The sequence below is a fragment of the Esox lucius genome, chromosome 17 (assembly GCF_011004845.1).
Source record: "Esox lucius isolate fEsoLuc1 chromosome 17, fEsoLuc1.pri, whole genome shotgun sequence".
Taxonomy (NCBI): domain Eukaryota; kingdom Metazoa; phylum Chordata; class Actinopteri; order Esociformes; family Esocidae; genus Esox; species Esox lucius.
The window spans coordinates 22744063-22771539 of NC_047585.1; the positions used below are offsets into that span (position 1 = coordinate 22744063).

General features: G+C 40.8%; 1 protein-coding gene across 3 annotated transcripts in view; it reads right to left on the bottom strand.

Moving 5' to 3' along the window:
• The window catches only part of ece1 (endothelin converting enzyme 1), a 28667-nt gene extending 1795 nt beyond the window's left edge, over positions 1-26872 (bottom strand). Inside the window, exons 1-17 of one of the 3 annotated variants that reach the window (XM_010881789.5) lie at positions 26767-26872; positions 13764-13850; positions 12033-12171; positions 10270-10482; positions 9971-10095; positions 9631-9777; positions 7794-7859; positions 6187-6375; positions 5923-6065; positions 5617-5731; positions 4628-4738; positions 4435-4533; positions 3562-3639; positions 2770-2873; positions 752-862; positions 538-605; positions 78-268 (exon numbers count right to left, since the gene is read on the bottom strand). In XM_010881789.5, the coding sequence (XP_010880091.2) occupies positions 78-268; positions 538-605; positions 752-862; positions 2770-2873; positions 3562-3639; positions 4435-4533; positions 4628-4738; positions 5617-5731; positions 5923-6065; positions 6187-6375; positions 7794-7859; positions 9631-9777; positions 9971-10095; positions 10270-10482; positions 12033-12171; positions 13764-13850; positions 26767-26772 (1992 nt within the window). In that variant the 5' untranslated portion in view covers positions 26773-26872. Of the gene's footprint in view, positions 1-77; positions 269-537; positions 606-751; positions 863-2769; positions 2874-3561; positions 3640-4434; positions 4534-4627; positions 4739-5616; positions 5732-5922; positions 6066-6186; positions 6376-7793; positions 7860-9630; positions 9778-9970; positions 10096-10269; positions 10483-12032; positions 12172-13763; positions 14419-26766 lie in introns of those variants that run through there. The other 2 variants (XM_010881790.5, XM_010881788.5) reach the window with 2 other exon arrangements.
• Between the last annotated feature and the right edge of the window lie 605 nt (positions 26873-27477).

The window sequence follows — 27477 nt, forward strand, 5'->3', positions numbered from 1 at the left end:
AGGCCACTAAAAACAACCTGTTGGGTTAATACTGTAGCTTTATTATCAGTTATATGCCACCACATTTTCATACAAACCTTGTAGGCCGCCTTCAATCCACCATTATCCGCAATGTTCTCTCCTAGGGTGTGTTTTCCATTGAGGGGCTCCTTGTTAATGCTGTAGTTACTATACTGCTCCACCATACACTGAGTCTGCTTCTTAAAGGCCTCCACAGACGAGTTCTTCCACCAGGGCCGGAGGTTTCCGTCCTTGTCATACTCCCTCCCTTTAACATAAAGCAAAATATTCTTTAAAGACATCATTTGATTTCATAATGTGTTATGTTACATTGGACTGGTGTAATGCTTCCAATGGCCTATAATCGTTAGACTATTAATACTAAATTATGCAGTTGAGAATCCCACATCTGGGGAATTTCCTGAGTGCAATTACCATGGGTGATCTTCGTAATCAAGATGTCTTTGAACCGGTCCCCCTTTCTGTATACACAACATATTGAGTTGCAACACCACTAAAAATAATACAAGGTCCTACCTTGGTCATCAAAAGCATGTGTCAACTCATGTCCCATAACTACGCCAATCCCTCCAAAGTTCAGGGCCCTGCAATACATATCAAAGCAATCACCTTCTGGGTGGTGTGAAAACACTCAAGACACCTCACGCAACTACAGTATACAATTCAAATAAGTAGATGGCACCCATGCCTGTGATGGTAATGTGCAGTATTAGGCAAAGTAGGGACCTACTTTGGCCATGAGCGGCTGTAAAAAGGAGCTTGAAGGATTCCTGCAGGGAGCACCATCTCATTTTTGGTGGGATTGTAGTATGCATTCACTGTAGGAGGGGTCATGCTCCACCTGTGGAAAGAACATGGAAAGAACACTACTCTAACAGAGGACAAACTTCTGAGATGACAAAAAACTGTTTTTGAATCCCATTAGCTAGGCTGTTGATTTCAGATTAATGTAAATGCATGATACCCCCTGAAGGAGGCGATGAGGCACAACACATTTGGGAGCCATGACAGTGAAGCAACAGAACATCACAAATGTGTGAGGCGATACTCAGTTCTGCCACAGCACCAGTATCTGCCACAGTCAACCCATTAAACTAGTGGTGTCTGTGTGCACCCTGTTAGGCATATATTGCCCTTTTCTGTCATATGCCAAGGAGATGACCTTTGTCAAAACACAACCAGCGGACATGGACCCCACTGATGGTGTGAAAGGCTATGGTTTCCAGCGCAGTGTCCCTTTGGAATCGCCAGCGACAAAGTCAAACGTGGAGATCACCAACATGTTTAGCTACTGCATTTGCCAGGACAAAAGGGGTTTTGTAATAGAGAATCCTAAGATCCGCAGAATATTTAAAGTGCAGCAACATGTTGCGGCCAGAGTCCAGTTCCAAGTAGTCACACAAGGTTCCCATCCAGCCTGAGGTGACCTGTGCCCCTCGCAAACCTTAACATCAGTTGATGGGGCGGCAAGGTCAGTTGACACTCTAAGATTGCAGCTATGGTATACATTAAAATGTGGAGAATGAATGACCCTACTCAAAGAGCTTTTAGAAACATCAAGAAGGCATCCGTGGTCAATCTCTGAAAAGTAATAATTACCCTGCTTCTGCGACAAGATTGAAATGCCTGTCACACTCGCTTGTGTAGACTTTAAATCTCTGTGCCGAGATTAAGTCTTCTCTTATACATTTAGAAATGTTTTCACGTCAGTGCCTCCGAAATATAACCGGATAAGTCTCCACTCCCTTGTAATAGAAATTCTAAATTTGCTCAGTTGTAACCAATAGCCTTCACAATCATACATGAGTTGGCCTCCACCTGTATTTAATTGTAGTGATTTATATTTCAGTATAAATTCAGCAATTTCTATAGTTCCCCTATGATGGGCAGGGAATTGCCACAAAATTGTACAACGACATTAATCAAGGGATTGGTAGGAATTACAGACGTTTCTATACATACTCTCCATTTTAGGGGAAAAAAGAAATTGGACAAATTAACTCAACCTCTACTTGGGTGCAAATCCTTTGAATTTGATGACTGCGTGATGTCTGCAATCCATAGACATCAGTGGATGATATTCATGTTCCCTGGTGATGCTCTGCTTGGGCTGTACTGCACCCATCTTCAGTTCCTGTTTGTTTTGGGGCACTTTTTCCCTTGTCTTGTTGTTAGCAAGTGAAACGCATGATCAATTGAATTCAGACATGGGGATTGACTTGTCTAGTCAAGAACATACTTTTTTTCATCCTGAATATATCCTTGGTTGATTTAGCAGTATGTTCGGGGTCATAAATGCCCAAGCCATAACACTGCCTCCACCATGTTTAACAGATGATGTGCTACGCTTTTATGAGCAGTCGTCTTTCCATCACTCAGACACAGGTTAATCTTCATCTCATTTGTCAATAAGACTTTGTTCCATAACTCTTGTACATAGGTTTTTGTATGTAGTTTATTAACAAACTGTAACCTGGCTGTAAAACCTTTGAGATGAAAATAGGTGACCCTTTAAAGATGCTTATACATCAAATGTATATAGAAGAGTTGAGCTGTTAAAGACAAATACCTCTTATTTCCAGAGAAAGAAAATATTAGATTTTGTATTACTATACAAAATTATATATTTGGCCCTGTTTGAAGGTGCTATTTTTGTTTAAAAAAACCAACATCTTAAATAGCTTAAATAGCATTTGAACTCCTTTATGGTAAGACGAGCAACATGACTTGGAGGTGATAGGCACTCACTGATCTCTGTTAGGCGTTTTCCTCAGCTGGTCCGCTGTCACCCTTGCGGAGAAGTTGTAGTACTGCATAACATTTTGGAAATACAGGTCTGGCACCACTTCAAACTGAAAGCAGACAGTTTATTACATTTCCATCCATTAATGACAGATTTTAAACATGTTTTAAAATCTGCACTGAGAAAGTATTAGCATTTTCCCAGTAACCATGTTTCCATCCACAGTTTCTTGCAAATAAAGTAATGTTGTTAAAAAATACATCACAACATGTGTGATCGAAAGAGTACATTATTATTAGCCACCTTGCTTGTTAGACCTGGTGTACTTATTGTGTCTGTAAAATTAGTTATGCAAGAAATGGCAATCGAAATGTGTTTCCTTGCAAATTTTGAATACATATCATTTCGATTAAAGTAAACAAGAGTCAAGTGATTTAGTTCTGTGATGCTCTATTACTTGGGGAAGCATGCAGTTATAAGGAAGTTACAATGAAAGAATGAAACTGGCTTCAAGGTCCAGATTTGAACACAAGGTGTTGTTAGGCTACTACATCTATGCCCAGTTGCTGGGCAGAGCTCTTAGAATGGAAAGGTAAAAATATGACCACTTGACCCAAATGTATTACATAAATCTATGCCATCTCATAACTGATTGTACTTCCATATTTAGTATGTTTGCTGTACATTTCTACCAATGCTTTCCTTTCGGTTTCTGTCTTAAATAGGGTATGCCTTTACTTGCATAAAAACTGTGGCTGGAAATGTGGTATTCTCATCTTAACTTCATATTTACCCACATCATTGAACACTTTGTCAAGCTCATTGGGGTCCATGATGAATTTTGGATATCCAACCATGTTGTAAATGACATCAGCCTATAACAGAGCAATGAGTTGAATTGAGAGGGATTCTAACACCAGGTGGCACTGCAGTGTTACATTTCACAAGCCTTGCGCAGGCAACGAGCCCCATTGCACGGGCAACGAGCCCCATTGCACGGGCAACGAGCCCCATTGCACGGGCAACGAGCCCCATTGCACAGGCAACGAGCCCCATTGCACAGGCAACGAGCCCCATTGCACAGGCAACGAGCCCCATTGCACAGGCAACGAGCCCCATTGCACAGGCAACGAGCCCCATTGCACAGGCAACGAGCCCCATTGCACAGGCAACGAGCCCCATTGCACAGGCAACGAGCCCCATTGCACAGGCAACGAGCCCCATTGCACAGGCAACGAGCCCCATTGCACAGGCAACGAGCCCCATTGCACAGGCAACGAGCCCCATTGCACAGGCAACGAGCCCTATTACATTTACGATATTTAAATCTCTTATACAGTTGCATTCATCTTAAGATGGCTTTAAGGTGTGATGATAACACACCAGTCATAGTATGATCAATTTCCTAATGAAAATGAGGGAAGTCAATGCTGACAAAAACAGTGTGCGAGTGTTAATGCTAATGAGGCAAAGGTGTTTATCTGTGTCATGTCTGGCAATCTCTAGAATACAGTTAAAATGAAATAGCTGCAACAGACACAACAAACCTTAGTTTACCTAGTTACAAGGCATTAACCATTTGCATTGTTTGCAATAAGTATAGTTACAAGTCCCTCACCAAAACAGTGGAAAACATCTTTCTGCTATTCAAAGCAACCTGTCTCTCCCACCTTTTCTTTGGCTGCCTTTTTGGTCTCCTGGTCCATCCAGCCCACAGTCTTCAGGCTGTCCTCAAATGCCCATTTGATCTCTGAGACCATATCTTCTGCCTGACAGAGAGGGAGAGTTGTCAAAATCTCACCCAGGAGCAGCTCCCAGTGGACATAGGTAATGTGTAGGTGGGTGGTACCCTGAAAAACGTACAATAGCCTTGCTGTCCTCTGCAAATGTGGTTTTGACAAACAGAGCCCCAAGAGCAAAGCCCAGGGCACTGTCCGTGTCACTGACGCACAGCTTCCAGCGTGGGGTGCAGCTCTGAAACACACCAAATATTCACTCCCCATCCCAGACACCACCTACAGACAAGTTAACTGACACTACCTATGCAAAAAAAAGAACTGCCTGAGGACAAATCTACAGAATTACCTAAAAACTGAAATTGTACTTTTAAAATACCCACAAGCATGAAGTACTATAGCATTTGGTTATCAAATATAAACAATATGTTCCAAGTAACCCATGCCCTCATGGCTCTGCCTTATCAAATGATGTTGCCAGACCGCAAATTCACCTCTAAAAGGGACAACAACAGGACACTCTTCTAGTCCTAGAACCTCCCTTTTCCTCCTTGGAATATTTACAATCCAAGCCATGCAGATAGGAGACGTATGGGAAAGAGAGAGGCCAACAGACCAGAAAAAGAGTTACATAGCAAAAGAGATAAGGGCAAAGATGGGAAACAATGGCCCGAGTGAGATATAGCGGTAGAAAAGGGAGAGGTGCTAAACATCTTGTGTGGAGGATCTCTCAAAGGCCTTGGTATGTTTAGACAGTGTGAAGTCAGCGGAAATCATGTCCAGGGGAAAAGGATTTGGCTCTGATAAGGGATTTGATTGCTGGAATCCCAACAGCACAACCAGGGCAGAGATCACTGATGTGGCAAATCATGCCAGTAATTAAGCGAATACGAAAAATATTTTAATATTGTTTAATCAACTTAGCCTTTAACCCCACTGACAAATGTTTCTTTGTGCCAATTTTCATCTAGAGTTGATATTATCGTCATATAATTCCCTGAAAACATGGCTTGATTCTATTGACAGAGGGAGCAAGAAAAACCTGTCCCTCTGGTGTACATAGGGCCATTTCCCATTTCACTGCCAGCTTCAGTCCTGACATTTTGTCAATCCTACCTTCTTGGTTCCGTACATTACTTCAAGGAAGCGCTGCTCAGCATCCTGGAACTTTTGGTCCAGGATGGACACCATCTTCCTCACCACTTTCATGATCATATAGTTGTTCAGGATGCTGCATAGGTTGGATTAGATTAATTCACTAAATCAATATGATGTATCATCCTGGATATGACATACTGGAATTATAAGAAATGTTAAAAACAAATCCTATGACTTTAATAATAATAATAATAATAATAATAATAATAATAGTATTATTATAGGAATACTTAGTGGGAGGCAGGGCTAGAAAGTGATTCTAACCTCTTGTTAGTGCTGGCAATAAGTTCTGAGACCTTCTGGAGGTAGTCCTTGGCATACACCACCACAGGCTCAGAGTCATTGAGGCGTACAGGGGCAAACACATCTGTAAGGAAGGGCATCCAGTCCACTGAAGGAGCCAAAGTCTATAGTGAAACCGAAACAGACATTGTCAGTATTCCTATAACTACAGTATACCACTCTCCCCAGTTTGGTAGTCATGAATGAGACTGCAGGTGGATATGACAGTGAGATCCTGGTACTAACCACCAGATCCTTCGCCTGCATCTTATGGTAGATGAGCTCCTCGTCTCTTCTCTCTTCCTGAGGTACAGTTATGTTGGCCAGGGTGGTCTCAAAGTCCACAATCTCCTGCATCAGCGTTCTTGACGTCTCCTCTGAGCCTCCCAACAGGACCCCTAACTCCACCAGGAAGTCTAGGTACGCATTCAAATACTGCCAAGAACAAGTAGGGGGCACAATGTATGCTTTAGGTTAAATTAAAACACAGTGCAGAATAAGTGAAGTACAGCAATTAGGAGTCCTTATTACAATGTACACTGTAAAATGTATTGAATAATGCAGTCTGTAATTCCAGTAAATAGTTTATGTATCACACAGTAATAACAAGCCATCGCTCATTAGTGAGCTTAGGAACATCCAATAACTGTCATAGATCCCCAAAAAGGGAGGCCAAGACAAAGTTTGTAAGTAATTTTGCCTGTAGAACAATTCATTAGAAACAGCCCTTCTTCAAAGACAACAATTCATTAGAAACAGCCCTTCTTCAAAGACAGTTTCCTTTTTCTTAAAATGTTTGGACTTGATGGATAATGTCAACTTTACTATTAACAGATGAAGGCAACCTAATTTAACAAACAAGTGTGAAAGATTATACTATGAAATCACTTCCCATAATTTATTTTTGTTTTACCAAAAAGCATTTTCATAATGTGGAAAAAGTAAGTACATTCCTAGTTCCAATAGTTGATATTGCCTCCTTTAGCTGAAATAACTTCTTGAAGCCATTTCTTGTAATTGTCTGTCTCTTACATAGACTGGGAGGCATTTTTGCACAGGGCCTTCCCAGGGCATTCAAGCGCTTTCTTGCATGCTTGGCCCACTTTAGGTTCTCCCACACCATTACGATAGAATTGAGATCTGGGCTTTGACTCAGCCATTCCATAACCCTCCATTTAATATGTTTTAGTCATTCTGTTGTAGCTTTGATTGCATGTTTTGGATCATTGTCCTGTTGAAAGATCCACATTTGGTTCAACTTCAGCTTTTGACGGATTGCCATAATGTCACCGGCTCCATACATTACGATGGAGTTTCTTCTGTTCAAAGGCAGTGTTTTGTTTTTGCCAAACATGCCAACTGGCATTGCGGCCAAAAAGCTCCACCTTTGACCCACTGCACTTTGTTCCATTAGATTTACCCAGGTGTTGTTGGACAAACATTTGTCATATCTTGATATCTGTTAGAATTGATTATTTATGTGAGCAAAGGCTTCTGGTCTGGACATTTCTCCATCTGTAGATGGTTTGTCAGACAATACAATTATCTACTTGTTACATGTCAGTCTAGTTGTACAATGGATACATATTCCCTCAAGCTGACATGAGGGAGACGCCACAAAATGTGCTCTTTAATAAGACTTGTCATGCCATATATCCATATCCGATTTGTATCAAGCATAACTGTCACAGCATTGTAATAACAGACTGCAATTATGACTATAACCCCTTACAATTAATGGCAATACATGTTACCAAGTAGGCTTATTTTCATATGTATTTAAACAGCAATAAGGACCCCTTAAAATAAAGTGTTACTGAATGGAAAAAAAGCCATAGTGCGGCTGGCTGTACCTTGGCATTGGCTGTTTTGTTGAGATAGTATTCCCGCGAAGGGAGCCCAAGGCCGGATTGATCCACCTGTAGGTAAGAGTGTCAGTTCATTACTACCAGCTCCCACCACATTGGGACAGTGAAGCATTTCTTCTGCTTTTGGCTCTATAAGTTTAGATTTAAAATTATCAAAAATTACTATGTGATTAAAGTACAGATTCTTTTGTTTTTAGGGTATTTATATCCTTATTGGTTTTAACATTTTAAAATGACAAAACTTGCTTATGTCAAAGAACCAAAGTATTGGAACAAAATGCATTTCTGGTTAGTCAGGTGTGTTCCGTCACAGGTAAGCCCAGTAGGCCCAGTTAGACCTCATGTTTCAGTCAAGACCATCTGCAAATCTGTATCAATTTTTGTTGCTGCTTGCTCTTTGGGCTTTCAAGCTGGGTATTTTTATAAGCACTTTGTGACAATGGCTGACACAAAAGGGACTTAATACAATAAATAGCTTTGATTGATAGCCATAGCAGAGTGAATTCTGAAATGTTCAAAAACCTTTAATCTGCTAAAGAAAATCTCTCTAAACTCATCGGTAGGCACTTCATAATACATTTGCAGAATGACACCCAACATACTGCCATAGAAACTAGTTTTTCAAGGAACAAAAAAAAAAGAAAAAAGAAAAATAAAAAAAAAGTTATTTAGTTTAGTTATGAATCCAATTTAACTTCAAATAGCCATAATGCAACTAGACACAATGCAAAATATACCTAAAAACCTAAAATGGCTTCAGTAGAGGTCTGGCCAGAGCATAACCAGTGAAAATTGTGTGTCAGTGGAGTCAATGACTCACAGACTTCTAGTTGGTATTGCATGCAATGGATATGCAACCAAATATAAAAGTTTAACATATCAATGTCCGTCACGTCCTGGAACAGCAGATTCAACGCCCTTTCTCCCTAATTGGAGCATGGACACCTGTTTGTTGTTCCTCATCACTGTCCCTATTAAAGTTTCTCTTTCCCTAGTATCTCATCAGTCATTGTTTGGATCCTGCTCCTTTTGTAACATTGTTCTTTTCCTTTCTTGTTTTAGATTTGTTATGTCTGCGTCCTGCAAGCAACGTAACAGCTTGACCAACCTCAACAAAGGACACCAAGTGGCTGAACGGAGGATTCGGGAAAGAGGGCAATTATTCTGTGGATAGATCCCTCAAACAATTCCTTTGAGGGCACTATGTCAGTGGGTGCAGTGACAAGGCAAGTTGGTTGGCTTTAAGATGCAACAACTTTCCAGCTCTGGCGCGGGATCCCTGTGGAAGTTGAGCATCTAGTATTCACCTCATAGAAATTGTTTGATTTCAAATCCAAACATGTTGCACATGGAGCCAAAAGAAGAAATGTTTCACTGACCCAGTAATTACAGAGGACACTTCTCTGAGCAGATCTGATATGTTAATGATGAATCCTCTGCCAAACGTGAAGATTAATGTAAATTAAAATCTTAAGGTGCAGGTAGTGTCCTGGGGCGATCCTGTGGGGTCAAACCACTGCCTCTGGTGCACACGTACTACCGCAGTGTGGGGTTCAAACCAGTGCCTCTGGTGCACATGTCCTACCGCAGTGTGTGGTTCAAACCACAGCCTCTGGTGCACGTCCTACCGCAGTGTGGGGTCAAACCACTGCCCTTTCAGCAAAACCTCTCATCAATCTTTCACCACTTTCCTGTCCAATAAAGCATAACCTGACAAAAACAGCCTATATTTAAAGAAGTGTGGAGGAGTCGTGGTGGATTACCTGGGCCTAAAGACACAATCTGGCCATTTAGTCACTGGGGACACATGCACCCTTCTCACCTGTATAATATTGCTGTTGGAGCTCTTTGAATCAGTGCTGACAAACACAGTGAAGAAGGGGGAGCAACGGTAGTTGGCCGACACTATGCGCAGAACCTCCTGGAAATTGTTCTTGTCCCAGGAGCCTGTAAGAGCCCATCCTCCCGTCTGAAAGAGAAAATGTATGGGATCCTTTATATCAGGGTGTGGCCACATGCAGGACAAATGTCAAGAAAACATTGGGTATCTATTAACATTTACTTTTTATTTTAAACATCTGTTAATGCATAACAAACATGACAGATACCTAGGGCTAAGTCGGACCCTTGGATAAGAGTGTCTGTTCAGAGAGAGACCTCACCTGATGGATGAGCTTCTGTAGAGGCTGAGCCCCTAATTTCTCAATCTTAGCCTCACTCATGCAGGCCTGGTAATACTTCTGAGCCTTCTCCTCAGCCTTACTCAGACCCTTCATCGTGGTGTTCTCTGCCCAAAACAAGACGTTCCACAACTGATCCCACAATCCAACATTGCATTGAAAGGATTACAGACATGTAGAGAGAACAATGAGGCAATAAAAACTATCTTGGGTTGTATTTCTTCATGTTGTTTAGGGTGAGAGCCGCACCAAAGAACCCAACCCCTGAGGAGAAACCTTACCCAGCAGGTGCTTCATGACAGCCATGTTACGCTCCCATAGGTTACTGAAGGGACTCCAGCGGGACTTTCCCTCGGGAAGAGGATTGTTCCTCACCCATCCCCCGCAGGCGAAGTTGTAGAAGTCGTGGCAGGGGTCCACAGAGCGGTCCATGGCTCCCATCACTGCACTGGCCACAGTAATGCAAGGTGCTGTCAGACATATTCCAGGGTGACCTGCCAACAGGAAGTGGGACAAGACAACTAAACATACTGTAAAAGATACCTCTTAAAGATACTTTGATTCTTTAGCCTCAACCTTTATACAATAGTTTCCCTTTGCTTAAATAGGTAGTATATGTAATGTCCTTTTAAATAATTGTAAAGATGTGTGTTTAAGGAGTTGTTTTCATGCATGTTTAGGGGCTGTAAAGCACATTTTTTAGCTGGTTCCTATACCAGACAGTGATTCGTCATGCTTGGGCTGATAGCTGTTTGAATAGGAGGAAGTGACATTTCGTTTCCTTTTCAAAATACAAGGAAATGTACAATGACCAGAGAAAAACACAAATGTTCAAGATGTATATCTAACAAAATGTGAGAAGACTCTAGGGCTCAACATTAACGCTTGTCCGCAAGCACAAAAAGTAGCTGGAAAAAGAAAATGTAGAACTGTTTTGTCCAAACGGACAAGTGAAAGATAACCTACTTCACCACCAAGTACGGAGACTGGGCCAAACTAATTCAGCCGCAAGTTGGAGTGGCTCATTAAGTGTCTTTTTGTTATGAGGTCTGTGTGTGTGGTGTCATTGTGGTATGTGTGCATGCCCACGATGACGGTGGAGATGGAAAAAATTTTGTTCAAGTGTCTACAGCAGGCTAAGTTCCAGGCAAATGGCAACTCCATCCACCAGCAAACCTTGTCGAACATGCTGGGGGAAAAAAAACACATTAGGAGTAGGGAGGCAATTTCCCGGTTGTAGTGACAGCCATGACGGTGGCAGTACAACCCCCCCACCCCGAAAACAAATTCCTTTCCTCTGCTTGTTTCTGAGAATACTATTTGGGAAACATTACAAAGCTTACTCACGTGTTATGTTTTATGATGTTATTGAACAAAACATTAAAAACGTTAGTTTGAGGACCTGTTGTAGTTACTTGATGGGCCTTTAAAGTTATATTACACACCTGAGGAAGACAGAATAGAGGTGTGCCTTGTCTGACAACTAGACATTTTTGGTTGCTAATAACTAAGGTACAGTATAGGGCCACACAGGCTTTCTTAAGTCATATTTCTACAGTAATTGCTTTATGTAGAAAGTTATTTTCCAATTTTTTTGGTTTCCAAAGCAATCTAATTGACTATTTTGCTGGACGATCTTAGGTTGATGTCACTGTTTGATGTCCTCGTTACCCTCACAAATTAATCGCCCCCTTAGGTCCAAGTGATGCTCCCTGATTAGGAGGAGAAAATAGCACATAATTTAAACCCAAAGCAGTTTCAAGAGTTTCTCTAGGATTGATGTGACACAAAGGAAGAGATGCTCTTCTCACAGTATGGCAGACACACAACATTTTTGGAATTCTGTTTGGAAAAAATATTATTTGCTATTGGACAAGTAAAAAATCTGACCCACTTGTCTGAAGGACTAAGTCCAAATGGCTAAAAAAAAAACTTAACATCAAGGCCTGGAATATTTTATCATTAAAGAGCAACACTAAACTGTACTGTCAATTATTCTCAGGATTTTTTATCCAAGTCTGAATAAATAATTTGATTCACTCACTCTTTTTGTAGAAGATGCCGACAGTGATGAGAGTGAAGAACAAGGCAACAGCCAGTGAACACACCAGAACCAACAGCCTCCTCTCAGTGTGTGTCTTCTCAGCCCAACACCTGGGACCAGACCTGTGTTGCACTGACACCTGTGCGTACACACACACACGCACACACACACACACACACACACACACACACACACACACAGACAGACAGAGAATGAGCAGTGTGTCACCTCCATTGACATACACTGGTTCACAATGACAAGAACACAACCCTTAACCAGTGCTCAGGCAAACAAACCACTAATGTATGTTGTATGATAAATTATATGTTCTTTCTGGCCAGGGAGGATAAACTGAGCACCACAGAGAAAGTGAAAACAAAAGAGAAACAGCCAGGTTTCATGGAGACCAGGACATTGTTATCCCAGGTAAATTGTGAAAGACGACATCACAAACTAAATTTCAAATAAACATTTTTCTTGGAATTTCAATAAAAAGATATATATATTCCTGGTATAATGGGAACAGTACACCCCAATGGACTACAATAACAATGGTAAAAGACAAGTTTTCAGATGAACATTTGCCTACTTTACAAATTTGTAAACCAGTACACATTTACGCTATAATCCTTCATTTGTTATTGTGCATGGAGGCATTCATTACTGATATGAAGCTCAAGTGCTAGATCTGCTCAACAAGGAATTAGTGTGGATTACTTTGACTATGAGCTTTACACACCCTGTGAATTATTTCCATTATCCGAGACCCGTTAAAGAATTAGATTTAGTCCTATTAGCTAGGCCAGGAGTTCAAATCTCACACTGAATGTGAGCAGCCCTGGTGCCAAAGCCACAGCAGGCTTCCCAATCCTCCAGATTTTCAGAGGTGTGGGTGGGTTTGAACTTTTAATCTGTATTTGTGTGTGCAATTGAGAAGCTCCTTCTGCCAAGTCAGTGTGGTTGACATCTGTGCTCATCACAGTGAAACTGCACAATGGGAAAGTGATGAGAAAGTGAATGATAGTGTAATTAGCCTGATGTTTGAAGCCAACTGACTCAGACAACACAGGGAAATCACAGATTCTAGGTGACTTTATTTTAGTGTGGGAAAGAATGATCATGCATGGTTGTATTTCAGAGTTGAAAGACTATTGCAGCCATAATGCAGAAATTCAAAATAAACATCACGTGTGTTTGCTTACACTATAAATATTATAGAAAAGCTCATGCTTTTATTTGGGTTGGGGTCTGCAACTGATTTGCCAGTCTTTTTAAAGTGCCCAGAAATGCAGATACTTTATGTGCCTCTGCAAAGGTTATGTTGTTCAGCCTCAGCATCAGGTGATAATAGGATTCCTCTAAAACATCCAATCTCCTTGAAATGGCAAATAAAATGATAATGTGCATAAAATACTCTTGAGTAGAGTCTGTGGAGAGACTGAAGTCTTTCTTCTAAAGTGGCTCAGAGTAAAACGAAGCACAAGGTTGACAAAATAGCAAGCTCTCAGCAGATTGCATGACTATTAATATCCTCACAAAGACAAAAGATCTCAAATTTGGATTAAATCAATGCTTAAGTATTTTGGGATTAAAACATTTTAATACATTGTAAGCAGATGCTAATATAACAAAAGTAGCAGCAGCATGACTATGTCTGGGCTTGGCCTACAGCATGTGTCAGAGCTCGCCTATTCTTTTAATAGGAGGGAAATAGTTGTAACTGGTGCTTACCTGCATGGCAGAGGAGGGGTAGATCTCCTCCCCAGTGCAGTCAACCAAGACATCCTCATCTAGAGTAGCCCTCTTGTATGAGGACATCTGAAAGGTCAAATGCAGAAAAGACTCCCTCAGTGATTCCATGCTCCGCCAGGCCCTTTTCTTTTCCACGGTTAAGGTGTGTGTGAAGTACACTCATCAACAGTCTCTGTAAATCCGGGGTAGGTTTTGCCCATAGGATAAGGAATTAGGACATAGGATCTCTGTGGGTTCCCCCGTCATATCCATCAGGAAGTGTCTGTCTGCTTAGTGTTCCTCGAGTTAAGGTAATAGAATTCAATTCTAACGTAAGTGTTTCCTACCCGCTCCCTCCACCTCCTAGACACAACCTCACCTCCTCCCTGCCCCCTCACCCTTATTTAACAACCCCCCATTGCATATGTAGGCAACTCCAGGGGGCTAATCTTGTAGGCGCCGTCAAAAGTCACCCACTGAAAAACTCTGGTAAAGGTATAAAAAGAAAACTCCCTTACTCTTTAGCAGCTATGTTGTTCTCTGTCAGTACAATCCCTTCTTGAGCTCCACTTAAGCAGAGAGGGAACTCGCGAAAAACAGGAAGGAGCATTGGTTTGATCGACTTACGTGACAGAGTGAGGGTGTGTGAGTGTGCATTCCACAAAGTAGGGAGGAAACATTTGTAGGTTAGTTCACTCCCACACCACTATTCATAGGGCTAGATCAGGGGGGTGGAGTCTAGACACAAACGCCTTCTAACTGCATGCTTTCAGTTGTTTCCCAGGTTACGGTTACCCGATAGGCATGACAGTCCAACTGTTCTAATCCATTTCCCTGTCTAACTCTTAAACTAGAAGGACAGAACTTTTAAACAATCCCCATAGACGAAGAATAGCTTACTTCCTCTTTAACTTCGGACGATGGCTAGATGTCTTCAGACTCGACAGAAGCAAATAGGCAGCTCAAACCGCTAGAGCAGCTTGCAGCTAAACCAACCTAATTAAAACAAAGCAAACCCAGCTTTCAAACACATGGACATTGCCAGTCGACCCTACTTGCAGGAACACAAGGCCTGTGCATGTTGTCTTAACCTCAACAAGGCCACATGTGACTTCCCCTGTGACGCACACACTGATATACTTGGCTCTGCGTAATGAAGTCCTGCCCAGTCCTATCATCACCCTTTGGAGGGATGTTTCTAAGAGCGAGAGATTGTGGAAAAAGGCTGAGAGACAACTTTGGGCCACCACTGACTTCAACAACTTCAGACACAGTTAGCCTGTTACAGCATAAGCCTTTTTATTGCCCATAATAGTCCTGCTTTGAACTGTGCGAGTAAAATCTGATCTATTTTCTTAAAATAACTACATTACAAATGTGATATATGTTGTTGATGAGACCAGGCACCATGTCACTAATCACTGTACCAGGCCTACACAAGTTGTGGTATTAACTTCTGCCACCCATGGCAGTCATTCCTGAGAGCACATGTCTAGAAACTTGGCACTGCCTGCAGATGTGCCTCGGAGGGTTCCTGCATGTTGCCACAGATTGGCTCAGCCACAGCTACATCAGTTAACGGTGATATAGGCTCTGCTTAGCCAGGGTTGCGAAGATGTCCTAATCAGGAAGATCATTAGGCTTTGTCAGTAAAAATGTTTTTACATTGTAGGAGCTGGATGCCATCGACTAGACCACAGAAAGTCCTTGCATTCCATAACACAATACAGGTATGTCATCTTAAAAGGAAGAAAACGAATGTCTGGTTCTGCAGCAAAGATTGAAAAAGAATGGCCAACGTTGCACATAAAGATGTGTGAAACACCACTCAGCCTTACAAGTCCACATTTGTGCAGCTCAAGAGATGTCTTCTGAGTGGCACAAAGGTAAAGATGCTTCAGGGAAGATAAGGTGTTTTTGTAAAGAAGAGTTTGCCTGGCATGCCAAATCAAGATTATGTACTCGCTACGTATTCAGTATGACAGTGTTTACTGTGGGACCATTACAATGATGAACTGTTAAGCTCACCTTGATGCCTTTGAGAAATTGTTAGGGGGAAGGTAACACATCCGAGGAGTTGCAAAGTACTCCTGAACCTGTGAAATCTAGCATCCTACACTGGTTCCTTTACCTAGTCCTGAACTAGATGATAATGACTAACGCTAGACCGGGCTAGACTAACTAGACCCATGTGTATAGTTCAGAAGTATTTCAAGAAACAAACACTGAGACCAAGCTAGTCTTGTACATTTTGTAAAAACTGAAATAGGGACAATTAAACTGACAGACAGATCCAAATTATGCAAACAACAAAAACAAAAAGCTTCCTTCGAGAATAACCTCGCTGGTATTAATCAAAGGAAAATGTGTGTTACTGTAATCCCAGAAACTAAAAAACTGTTTGTAGCCCAGGAGGAATGTCTAGTGGAGAAACATTACAGTAGTACAGTGTAAGAAATAGCAAAAGGCTTCTTAGCTGCTACCTGCTGCTCGGTGACAGCCACAACTTAATCAGCTGGTGTTCTGCTTGTAGCCCGACAGCAGGCCAAATCCATAGACCTACATGATGTGACAAAACACACTCAAAAGCAACTTTTTAAAAGGGGCATTTGAACCTCTACTAAATAATGCTCCACTGTCAATCATTGCATTTATTCCTGTACAGACAGCAATCATTTCATGACGTGATATGTATTCTATATGACTAACATCCTTCGTCTATATTTTCTATCATGTGATCTGTTCTCAGCTAGACCAACTAGCCTAATCTGCACACACACACACACACCTCCAAAAATCGGGTCTCGATTAAGGAAATATATTAAAGATCAAAATTTTTACTGTCCATTGTGTAACTCGTTGAGAATAAAATGACATAACAGTCAATGAAAACCAAAATCAACAACCAACTGAGGGCTGGATTCAAATTCACACTGAAAATCTAAGTAAACAACTGAAATCACAGGTTTCAACTGTGGTGAATTTCATTAGGGCAACTCAATGTGACTCAGTAGTGTGTATGGCCCACGAACCTATATGCACTCACAACGTCTGGACATAGGGATCTCCTACTAGGCCTGGATCATGGATCATCAGTGAGCTCCTGGGCAGTCTGTGGCACAACTTGGTGGCGGCGGATGCACCGATACATAACGTCCCAGAGGTTCTCAATTGGATTCAGGTCTGGAACGTGAGGGCAAGTCAATGGCATCAATGCCTTCCTCATCCAGGAACTGCCTACACACTCTGGCCACATGAAGCCGGGCATTGTCCTGCACCAGGAGGAACCCAGTACCCACTGCACCAGCATAAGGTCTGACGATGGGTCTTAGTATTTCATCCCGGTACCTAACAGCAGCCAAGGTACCATTGGCAAGCATGTGGAGGTCTGTGTGACTCTCCAAGGATATGCCCCACAAATGATCCACCGTCAAACAAGTCATGCCTGATGATGTTGCAAGCAGCATAACATTCACCATTGCGTCAGGTCTGAAGAGAACGGGGTGCCAATGGCAGACCTGCCAATTCTGGTGTTCTCTGGCAAAAACCAATCGAGCTACACAGTGCTGGGCTGTGATTAAGGGTCCCACGAGGATGTCGGACACTCATGCCACCCTCATGGAGTCTGTTTTTGACGGTAGCACTCTGGAGGTCATTTTTTAGGGCTCTTACAGTGCTCCTCCTGTTCCTCCTTGCACAAAGGAGCAGATACTGAATGGTTTGAAGGTACCGCCTCATGCTACCAGTGGTGACAGGAACACTAGGAAAATGCAAAACTAGAGAAGAATCAGTCAGAGGGCAATTGTCTGTGGCCACCACCTGCAAAACCATTCCCTTTTGGGGGGTTGTCTTGCTGTTGCCTCTCCAGTGTACCTGTTGTCACTTTCATTTGCACCAAAATAGGGGACACCAATTAACAATCGCATATGCTTCCTAATTGGACAGATTGAGATCCCTGAATTGTTCACATCGCTGCAGTAATTCAGGCAAAAGGAGCCCCAACTAAGTATTGAGTGCTGTACATGCTCATACTTTTCATGTTCATACTTTTCAGTTGGCCAACATTTCTAAAAATATTTTTTTTGTATTGGTGTTAAGTAATATTCAAATTTTCTGAAATACTGAATTTGGGGTTTTCATTAGTTGTCAGTTATAATCATCACAATTAAAAGAAATAAACATTTGAAATATATCAGTCTGTGAAGAATGAATGTATACATTATACACGTTTCACTTTTTGAATGGAATTACTGAAATAAATCAACTTTTTGATGATATTCTAATTTTATGACCAGCACCTGTAGATGACAATAACTGACTTTTTCGTCAAGTGAAAAGACTAAAATTGTGGAACCCCCTACTCTTATACTGCCCAAGTGGTTTTTAATTGAGCCTATATTACCCCAAAATTCATGCACGGATGCATACTTTGAAAATCCACCAGAAATTGCCGCAATATAAAACGTGAACAGTTATATTTTAGGCATACTATAACAGCTACTGAAGGTTGTAGCCAGCTAAGTTTTCATCTATCTGGACACAAATCCTCTGATTATGATGAGATTCTAACATGGGACCTATTGGTTGCAGGTCCGCGTCTCTAACCACTATGCTATTAAACAAGGGGTAGTCAGTCACTCAGGCAGAATTTGTGGGCAACATTCAAACCCTGGTCTTGCAATGACATAGGTAACTGCAAAGCAGAAACTTATTTTGGAGATTTTCTCATCTATAAAACATCTGATGTCAATTAACTATTCTGTTCCCATGTCGAATATATAACAAACAGGGACTTCTTTTTGTATATGTTATACATTTCCCATTGCCAAAGCTTCCAAAATGTAAAGTTTTTATAAAGAGTTTAGGGTGAATTTAGTTATTGCACAAGCACACTTTACAGAGTAGGTGTTTCCTAATAGTAACATGCTAGAATAGCCAAAAAGGATTTTGCTAGCTTGTGCTTGGCTCTGCCCAGCAGGGTAAGTAAGCAATACTACAGTGTTTTATACTGCCCTTCAGGAGCCAAACATATGCAGTGTAATTTGGGCAGTAGAGCTTAAACCAGGAACACAATCTAGAGACATTCCAATGATTCCAACAAAGCCATAAAAATATATTAGTGGGGACTGAATGTCATAGCCAGCCCACAAGAGAAACCAGTCTAGCACCACATAGGGTCTAATGTTTTATTACCATAGGCTGCCTGAAGGCCATTAAAACAGACTGCTTGGCCATTGACAGAATCCTGCAGCTCATGACTTGGTGTTAAACAAGACCAGGTGGTATACAATGAATGTATTTGAACAGGGACAATTTATTTTCTCTACTAGGCCTGTACTGCTGCGATCTTCAGTTTTGGCTTGTTTCTTAACCTGTTTGGCTATTAAATAAGAAAAACTGAAATGGCATTGACACCCTAGAATATTTGGTAGCACATCCTTTGGCCACATTAACTGGAATCAAAAGCTTCCTATAGCCATGGATGAGCTTCCTGCACCTCTATACGGGCAGTTTGGCCCACTCCTTTAGTGCAAACAGCTCCAATTCACCCAGATTTGAAGGGTGCCTCCCAATTGTAGTTTTCCTTGAGATCTGGACTCATTGCTGCCCAATTAAAAACAGTCTTGCATTTAGTCTTGTGCTTTTTGAAGTGTGTTTGGGGTCATTGTTCTGCTGGAAGACCCATGACCTTAGACGGAGGCAGAGGTTTCTAAACCTGAGTTTGTGCTCCAAAATGACTAGGTAGACTCCTGACTTCCTGATGCCATGTACACATTCAAGACTCCCAGTGCCAGATTCAGCAAAAAAAAAAACTCCAAAACATCACTGAATAACCAAATGTTTTGACTGTTGGGAAGGTGTTCTTTTCTTTGAATGCTCAGAGATGGCGTGCTTTACTAAAAAGCTATAATGGTGTTTCATCTATCCACTGGAGATTAGCCCAAAAGGCTAGCAACACGTTCAGATCTGTTTGCAGTCTGGGTTTCTTGTCACTCATAGTAATGGGTCTTCTATCATACAAACCACTTTTATTGAGTTCGCGATGGGTGGTGTGATTTGAAACAGTGGTACCATGCGTCTGAAGCTTGAACAAGTGAAACTGCTGTTTGCAGTGCTTTCTCCACCATTCGAACAATACTGCGATCTTTCAGCAAGTTTTTGCTTACAGTCATGTCCAGGGAGATTGGCTAAAGTTACTTCTTGATCTCTTTAAATACACTGGAAACAGGAACATCCAGGTCTCTGGAGAGGGACTTGCAACGACAAAACTGTCCATGCTCAGCTGCAATTTTGTGTAAAATCTCACACAAGAGATTACTAAAACTGGTTGAATAAGCGACATGATCATATTGCAGACACCTGTAACTCACCAAAAAAGTTCAATTATAAAAAGCTAACTCATCATTCACTCTTACTTCTAGGTGTCAATCAGAGGCGGTCGGTACCGTTAGGCAAGGAAGGCAGCCACCTATGGCCCCAGAAGGCTTAAGGCCCTGTGAAAATTCTAACAGAAATACAATTTAAAACAAGAAACCAGGCAGGCCTAGTTCAGCCGGACTGCAATAGAAAGTATTTCCCTCTTGATATTTCCCGGGTCGTCCACGTGAAAGGCTGTGTCTGTGGTGTAACCAATACACCACAGAGCTCTACGTTCAATGGGTATCAGTACAGCCTTGTGTCTATGAACAAATCCTCTTTTGCCACTGACCGTTTTAACAGCTAATTGGCCATTCATGAATGATAATGATACAGTTAAACTGACTAACGTTTCTTACTAAGTTTACCTCCACCTCAAATAGCGTCTATGAACTGTTAGATTTTGCCACTGGCCGTTTGAACAGCTTATTAGCCAGTAATAGACTTACTGGTATCTACTAACTGCTCAGGAATAATCATAAGGATTGAGCAATTTCTAGCAAGACTAAAGATGAACTTTTCTATGCCAGAAACAGTCGCAATATAACCGTATACAGTTTTAGTTAAGGCTCACTGTAACGTAACTACTGTAGCCGATGTTGTAGCCAGCAAATGTGTTTGTCTATCCTGACCCAAAAGGCATGCACAGATGCGTACTTCTAAAATCCACCAGAAACAGTCGCACGATAACCGTAAACTGTTTTATTTCAGCCTTACTATAATGTAGTCACTGGAGGTTTTAGCCAGCGAAGTCTTCGTCTATACGTAGTAATTCATAATGCGTACTTCACTTCGCCTGCGAGGAGATATGAACTCAGAACCTATAGTTCGCAGGTCCGCTTCTCCATCCACTACGCTATTTAACAAGGGGCAATCAGTCAGTCACTCAGTCAGTAAGAGACAGTCACACTTCTTAGCCGGCTCTGCTTACGCTGAGACTTTTTGGTCTTAAAATCTGATTGTGTTGCTCAAAATTACTACATTAAATTATGCATTCTAATACATAATTTCAGACCGAACCCCCTTTTTTTACTCAAATGGTCTGTCCCATATTGGTTCTCATCGAAGGATCCGAAAGACGTTAGGTTGCCTTCTCAGTCAGCCTAAGCCTGCTACACTACACAAGAGATGGACCTAATTCATTTTTTAAATATGAAACACTCGTATGTGAGTGGGGCAGAAAAAAGGAAGAAGAAAAATGGTGTGAGTGTCCAGAATAGCTGTAGATTTGTGGCTGCAGCTACTACTTGTGTCATGAATGTGAATAACTTAGTGGCTACAGCTCTTACTTACAGAATATGGTGGTTTGAAAGTCACATAAAGTGCTATCCCTGACCTGGCCCATCACGAACAGCCACAAGACAGAGGTTAAGAAGACACTCATTCAATTCCATCATGTTGTTCTTCTAACATCACATATGTTGATTATAATTACGCAAATGTTGATTATGATGGTGAGAGTGACATTGCTACTGATAACAAACTAGTGATATTGACATCTTGGCTCCCCAAGAAAGCTCCGACAGTGTAGTGACAAAATATAATGTCTGTTCCATGTATGTGTGGCCCTCCCAGCTGAGAGAAAGGAAAGGTGAAACATAGTGAGAAAAGGAAGGTATATGAATGCACTTGATAATGATTAATTGTACAGGTGCTGGTCATAAAATATTATAGAATATCATCAAAAAGTTGATTTATAATCAGTAATTCCATTCAAAAAGTGAAACGTGTATAATGTATGAATTCATTTCACACAGACTGATATATTTCAAGTGTTTTTACTCTTAATTTCGATGATTATAACTGACAACTAATGAAAATCCCAAATTCAGTATCTCAGAAAATTAGAATATTGTGAAAAGGTGCAATATTGAAGACACCTGGTGCCACACTCTAATCAGTTAATTAACTCAAAACACCCGCAAAGGCCTTTAAATGGTCTCTCAGTCTAGTTCTGTAGGCAACACAATCATGGGGAATACTGCTGACTTGACAGCTGTCCAAAAGACGACCATTGACACCTTGCACAAGGAGGGCAAGACACAAAAGGTCATAGCTAAAGAGGCTGGCTGTTCACAGAGCTCTGTGTCCAAGCACATTAATAGAGAGGCAAAGAGAAGACAAAGATGTGATAGAAAAAAAGTGTACAAGCAATAGGGATAACCGCACTCTGGAGAGGACTGTGAAACAAAACCCATTCAAAAATGTGGGGGAAATTCACAAAGAGTGGACTGCAGCTGGAGTCACTGCTTCAAGAACCACCACGCACAGATGTATGCAAGACATGGGTTTCAGCTGTCACATTCCTTGTGTCAAGCCACTTTTGAACAAGACACAGCATCAGAAGTGTCTCGCCTGGGCTAAAGACAAAAAGGACTGGACTGCTGCTGAGTTACGTTCTCTGATTAAAGTGCATTTTGCATTTCCTTTGGAAATCAAGGTCCCAGAATCCTGAGGAAGGGAGGAGGGGCACAGAATCCACGTTGCTTGAAGTCCAGTGTAGTTTCCACAGTCAGTGATGGTTTGGGGTGCCATGTCATCTGCTGGTGTTGGTCCACTGTGTTTTCTGAGGTCCAAGTTCAACGCAGACATCTACCAGGAAGTTTTAGAGCACTTAATGCTTCCTACTACTGACCAACTTTATGGAGATGCAGATTTCATTTTCCAACAGGACTTGGCACCTGCACACAGTGCCAAAGCTTCCAGTACCTGGTTCAAGGACCATGGTATCCCTGTTCTTAATTGGCCAGCAAACTCCCCTGACCTTAACCCTATAGAAAATCTATGGGGTATTGTGAAGAGGAAGATGCGATACGCTAGACCCAACAATGCAGAAGACCTGAAGGCCACTATCAGAGCAACCTGGGCTCTCATAATACCTGAGCAGTGCCACAGACTGATCGACTCCATGCCACGCCGCCTTGCTGCAGTAATTCAGGCAAAAGGAGCCCCAACTAAGTATTGAGTGCTGTACATGCTCATACTTTTCATGTTCATACTTTTCAGTTGGCCAACATTTCTAAAAATCATTTTTTTGTATTGGTCTTAAGTAATATTCAAATTTTCTGAGATACTGAATTTGGGGTTTTCATTAGGTGTCAGTTATAATCATCAAAATTAAAAGAAAAACACACTTGAAATATATCAGTCTGTGTGGAATGAATGTATACATTGTACATGTTTCACTTTTTGAATGGAATTATTGAAAAAAAAAAAAAAAAAACATTTTGATGATATTCTAATTTTATGACCAGCACCTGTACACTTGGACAAAATAGCTGAATGCTTTGTGCTTCACTGTAGTCATAGCTTATAAGGCAGTATGTGCCCTTCAGATAACTATTTTTAAACAAATTAATTTACTCTAATGAAAGGGGATGCAATGAAAGTGTCTTTGGAAGTGACAGTTCCATTTAACAATAAAAAAAGTATGTTAAAAATGTTACAATATGGGACAATATGGTGAAAAATAGATGATGTTGGGACCTCAACCAGTCTCTGCATAGGGCCCCCCTAATCAATAAACCCACCTCTGGTGTCAATAATATTTTATGATTTATTTGTGGAAAAATAAAGAAAGCTAAGAATAAATTAATTATTCATTTAAACTACATGAATACATATCTGGATACCAAAAGACAGCTGAATAAAGTGCAGAGTTGCCACTACCTTTTCCTATGATTACATATGCCCAAACCATAGGAATCCCTTCACCATGTTTAACAGATGGTGTTGTATACTTTGGATCATGGGCAGTTTCTATTCTCTCTGCAATTTCCTTTGTCACCATGGTACAGTGTTACTATGTTGAAAATGTGTTTTAATCTCTAATGGTGCATCTGATATGAATGAAAAACACTCAAATTAAAGCACATACATTTGGAGCTCACTTTGTCTTCCACTGCATGTTTCTTCATGAGAAAACAGCATTGGGACAGCTGAAATAAGAGTAACACAAGACCAGGATAATCCTTCTTAGCATGGTAAAATCAAGAAGACTGATGCCCAGGCTCATCCGCTCATATACTGTTCACTTCTGTAGTGACCCCAACATCCACTACTGTATCATCACATAAATACCCTCATATCCTCAAAATATATCAGAAATCATTACATCTAAGTAATCCTTCAAAACACAGCATAACTCTGAAATGGTGAAAGTAGAAGTACAGGCAAGCCAGCCAAATATTTGACGTTTTCACAGTTAGCATCCCTGAAGAAAAAACACTAAAGACATACATTTTCAGTTTACAAACAAACTCTCATGCACTCATGTGTACTAAAACAATGCTCTTTTGTTGTAAAATATCTGATATGACAACAATCGCAAACATCACAAGGAAGGACTGGCACTATGTAGGCTTCTTATCAGGTCCAACATGAGAATACCAAAAGAGAAATATTGTAAAGGCAAAATGTGGCATTAAGGAACTGACATAATGAAAGCACATTACAGTTGAGGTAGATGTCATTAGATTGCCTGCTTCATGTAATGTTGATGCCAAACAATACAAGCACACCCTTACTGTAGGTCCTCGGTAATCAATAACTATAGCGTAAACAAGTGATAAACCAACTATATATTCACCAATAGGTGACAGTCGATTCTTTTAAGCCTTTTTTACATTCAACATCACTCAGTCAAGGGAAATATGGTATTATTTCTTTCAAATGTATCTACATAACTTAAGAGTCTGTGTATCCCCAAATAATAAAAAAAATACTTCATCTATTTTGAAAAGACAGCTTGTCCAGAAGATGTTTACTTGCCACAATATAAGAGATAAATTGAGCATGGTTGGCTGTGTAAGCACAGGGATACATACTGTATAACAATTTAATTGGTGCTTATGCTTCAGCTGATGTTTTCTTTCCAGGTAGAATAGAAGGTTTAACTGTGTGACAGCTCATATTTATATTGCTCTTCTTCACAGAGGAAATGAAAACAATTTGTCACTTGAGTGGACTTCCTGTGTATAATTCAAGACAGTTCATGATGAAGTGCTCTGCTCATGGACCACATCACCTCCATCATTCTTTCCACCATCATACTTCCTACCCTGGTTCCATTGCATATCACCCCAATTATGCTATCACCACTACTGATGTACTGCTCATCATTCAATCCCCCCTGGACACAAGAAACACCTTGACTAAACAAGTGCAACACATCTTCTCCACATCAGCTGGCTGAGGAAATTTGTCATGTACTAAATAATCCTTAGAATTGTCAACAGATTCACCACAGAGGCCATACTCTCAGGCAGATTTACTTGCCTGGTACTGTTACACTGCTCCACCCAGGGCAGTATGAATCTTCAGGTCAGAGGTTGGTGATGTTGGCCCATCAAATCAAAACATTTATCCACAATAATCCAAAACACACCAATAACCCTCCATTAGACAGCAGGTACTGTACAGGAGTATCACTACCAAGCCTAAACCCCCGAGGCCATCAGACTGTTACACAAATTGCTTGGTTTTTCCCCTCCCATTCTGGACTGTACTTCAAAGCCCCATTGCACATTTATACAGTCTTAACTCAGCTCATCTATACTCCACGCCATGGGCACACTACACCCCACACCATGAGCACAGTCTCTCTTCACTCATTGTGACACACACACACACACACACACACACACACACACACACACACACACACACACACACACACACACACACACACACACACACACACACACACACACACACACACACACACACACACACACACACACACACACACACACACACACACACACACACACACACACACACACACACACACACACACACACACACACACACACACACACAGCTGCAGGTCCGTTTATACCAGAGGTATTCAACACTTACTCTACGAGGTCCAGAGCCTGCTGGTTTACTGTTCTACCGCGTTAATTGCACCCACCTGGTGTTCCAGGTCTAAATAATCCATGATTAGACGGTTGCAATGAGAAAATGGAGTGGAACTTGCTTCGAGATCCCAATCTGAATTGTACTAAACGACCACTAGTCACTTCCTTGTTCTGCACATTTTTGTAGCTCAGAATTGTATTTCCACTTTTTTTTAAATAATGTTGTAGCCACATTGTTTAAATAGTTTGTTACATTATTTACCCGACTGTGTTGCTTTAAGCGCAACACTTGCATTTCGCTAAAACAGCTGCTTTACTGTACGTAAATATCTAACTATTACAACTTTGAAATGCATAGCGTTTGTTAAAAACATGAGCTTGACTTAAATTGGAAAATAAACCAGTATCCCACAAAATGTATTTTTTCTCCTTCCATGAAAATAATAAGTTTGTCCATTATCATACAAACTTCTTATTGAATAGGCTACACAAAAACTTAGGGAATTACTTGTGCTGGTCATACAGAAACAAGTTTAAAGAAGTATTATACTAAACACATTACCTTGTGTCCCTGTTTCAAAGTTTACTAGAACTCACTACACAATAGTTTTTTGCGCACCGGTCATCGCGGAGATGGTCCAATGTTCAAAGTTGTTCACATTCAGTTCACACACATAATGTATCCTACTTGATATGATTAAGATATTTTGTACAGTTTTTCTTACCACCATATTAAAGCACAATCCGTCAATGATACTCTCTCTGGCCACGTTAGAATTGAAAAATACAGGTATGACTACGCGAGACTACAGCTGCGGGTTGTGAGCAACATCAGTGTCAGCCACTTTAATGGAATCGGCTGTTCTCTTTCAAAATAAAAGTAACCTACAAAAATTAAAGGTGACGCAAACGGACGCAAACTGTAATTAAATCCTATTTATTCATGCAGCAGGGCAATTCTTACATAAATTGAACGTAAAGTACTTAACGTAAAAAGTGAAAAAGAGATTGTGTACAATACAATGATATAATATAATAAAATATATATGTATGTAAAGAAATAGATAAGAAATAAAATTGAATAAACGAGGGACAAACCAGTAGGCTATGTATGAATACATGAACACAAATTTAAAATACAATTGGTATATATTAGATTCAAATGAGTCAAATAGAAGATTTGAATGTACAACTACAATAAATACAAGCATAAATGATCAAAAGAATGTTAAATGTTTTAAGTGCAGTATTAAAGTAAGAAAGATGATCCTTCAAGTCAATGCAAACAAATAGAAGGGAATTCAATGAGTTGAGGGCAAAGCAGTTTTAATTAACTCTGAATATGCCTCACTAGGAGTACCCAGTCTTGAGAGCACATTTGAAAATTGCTGGTTTTACAGTTTATATTTGAGGTAACATAGTATGGAAGTTTCTTA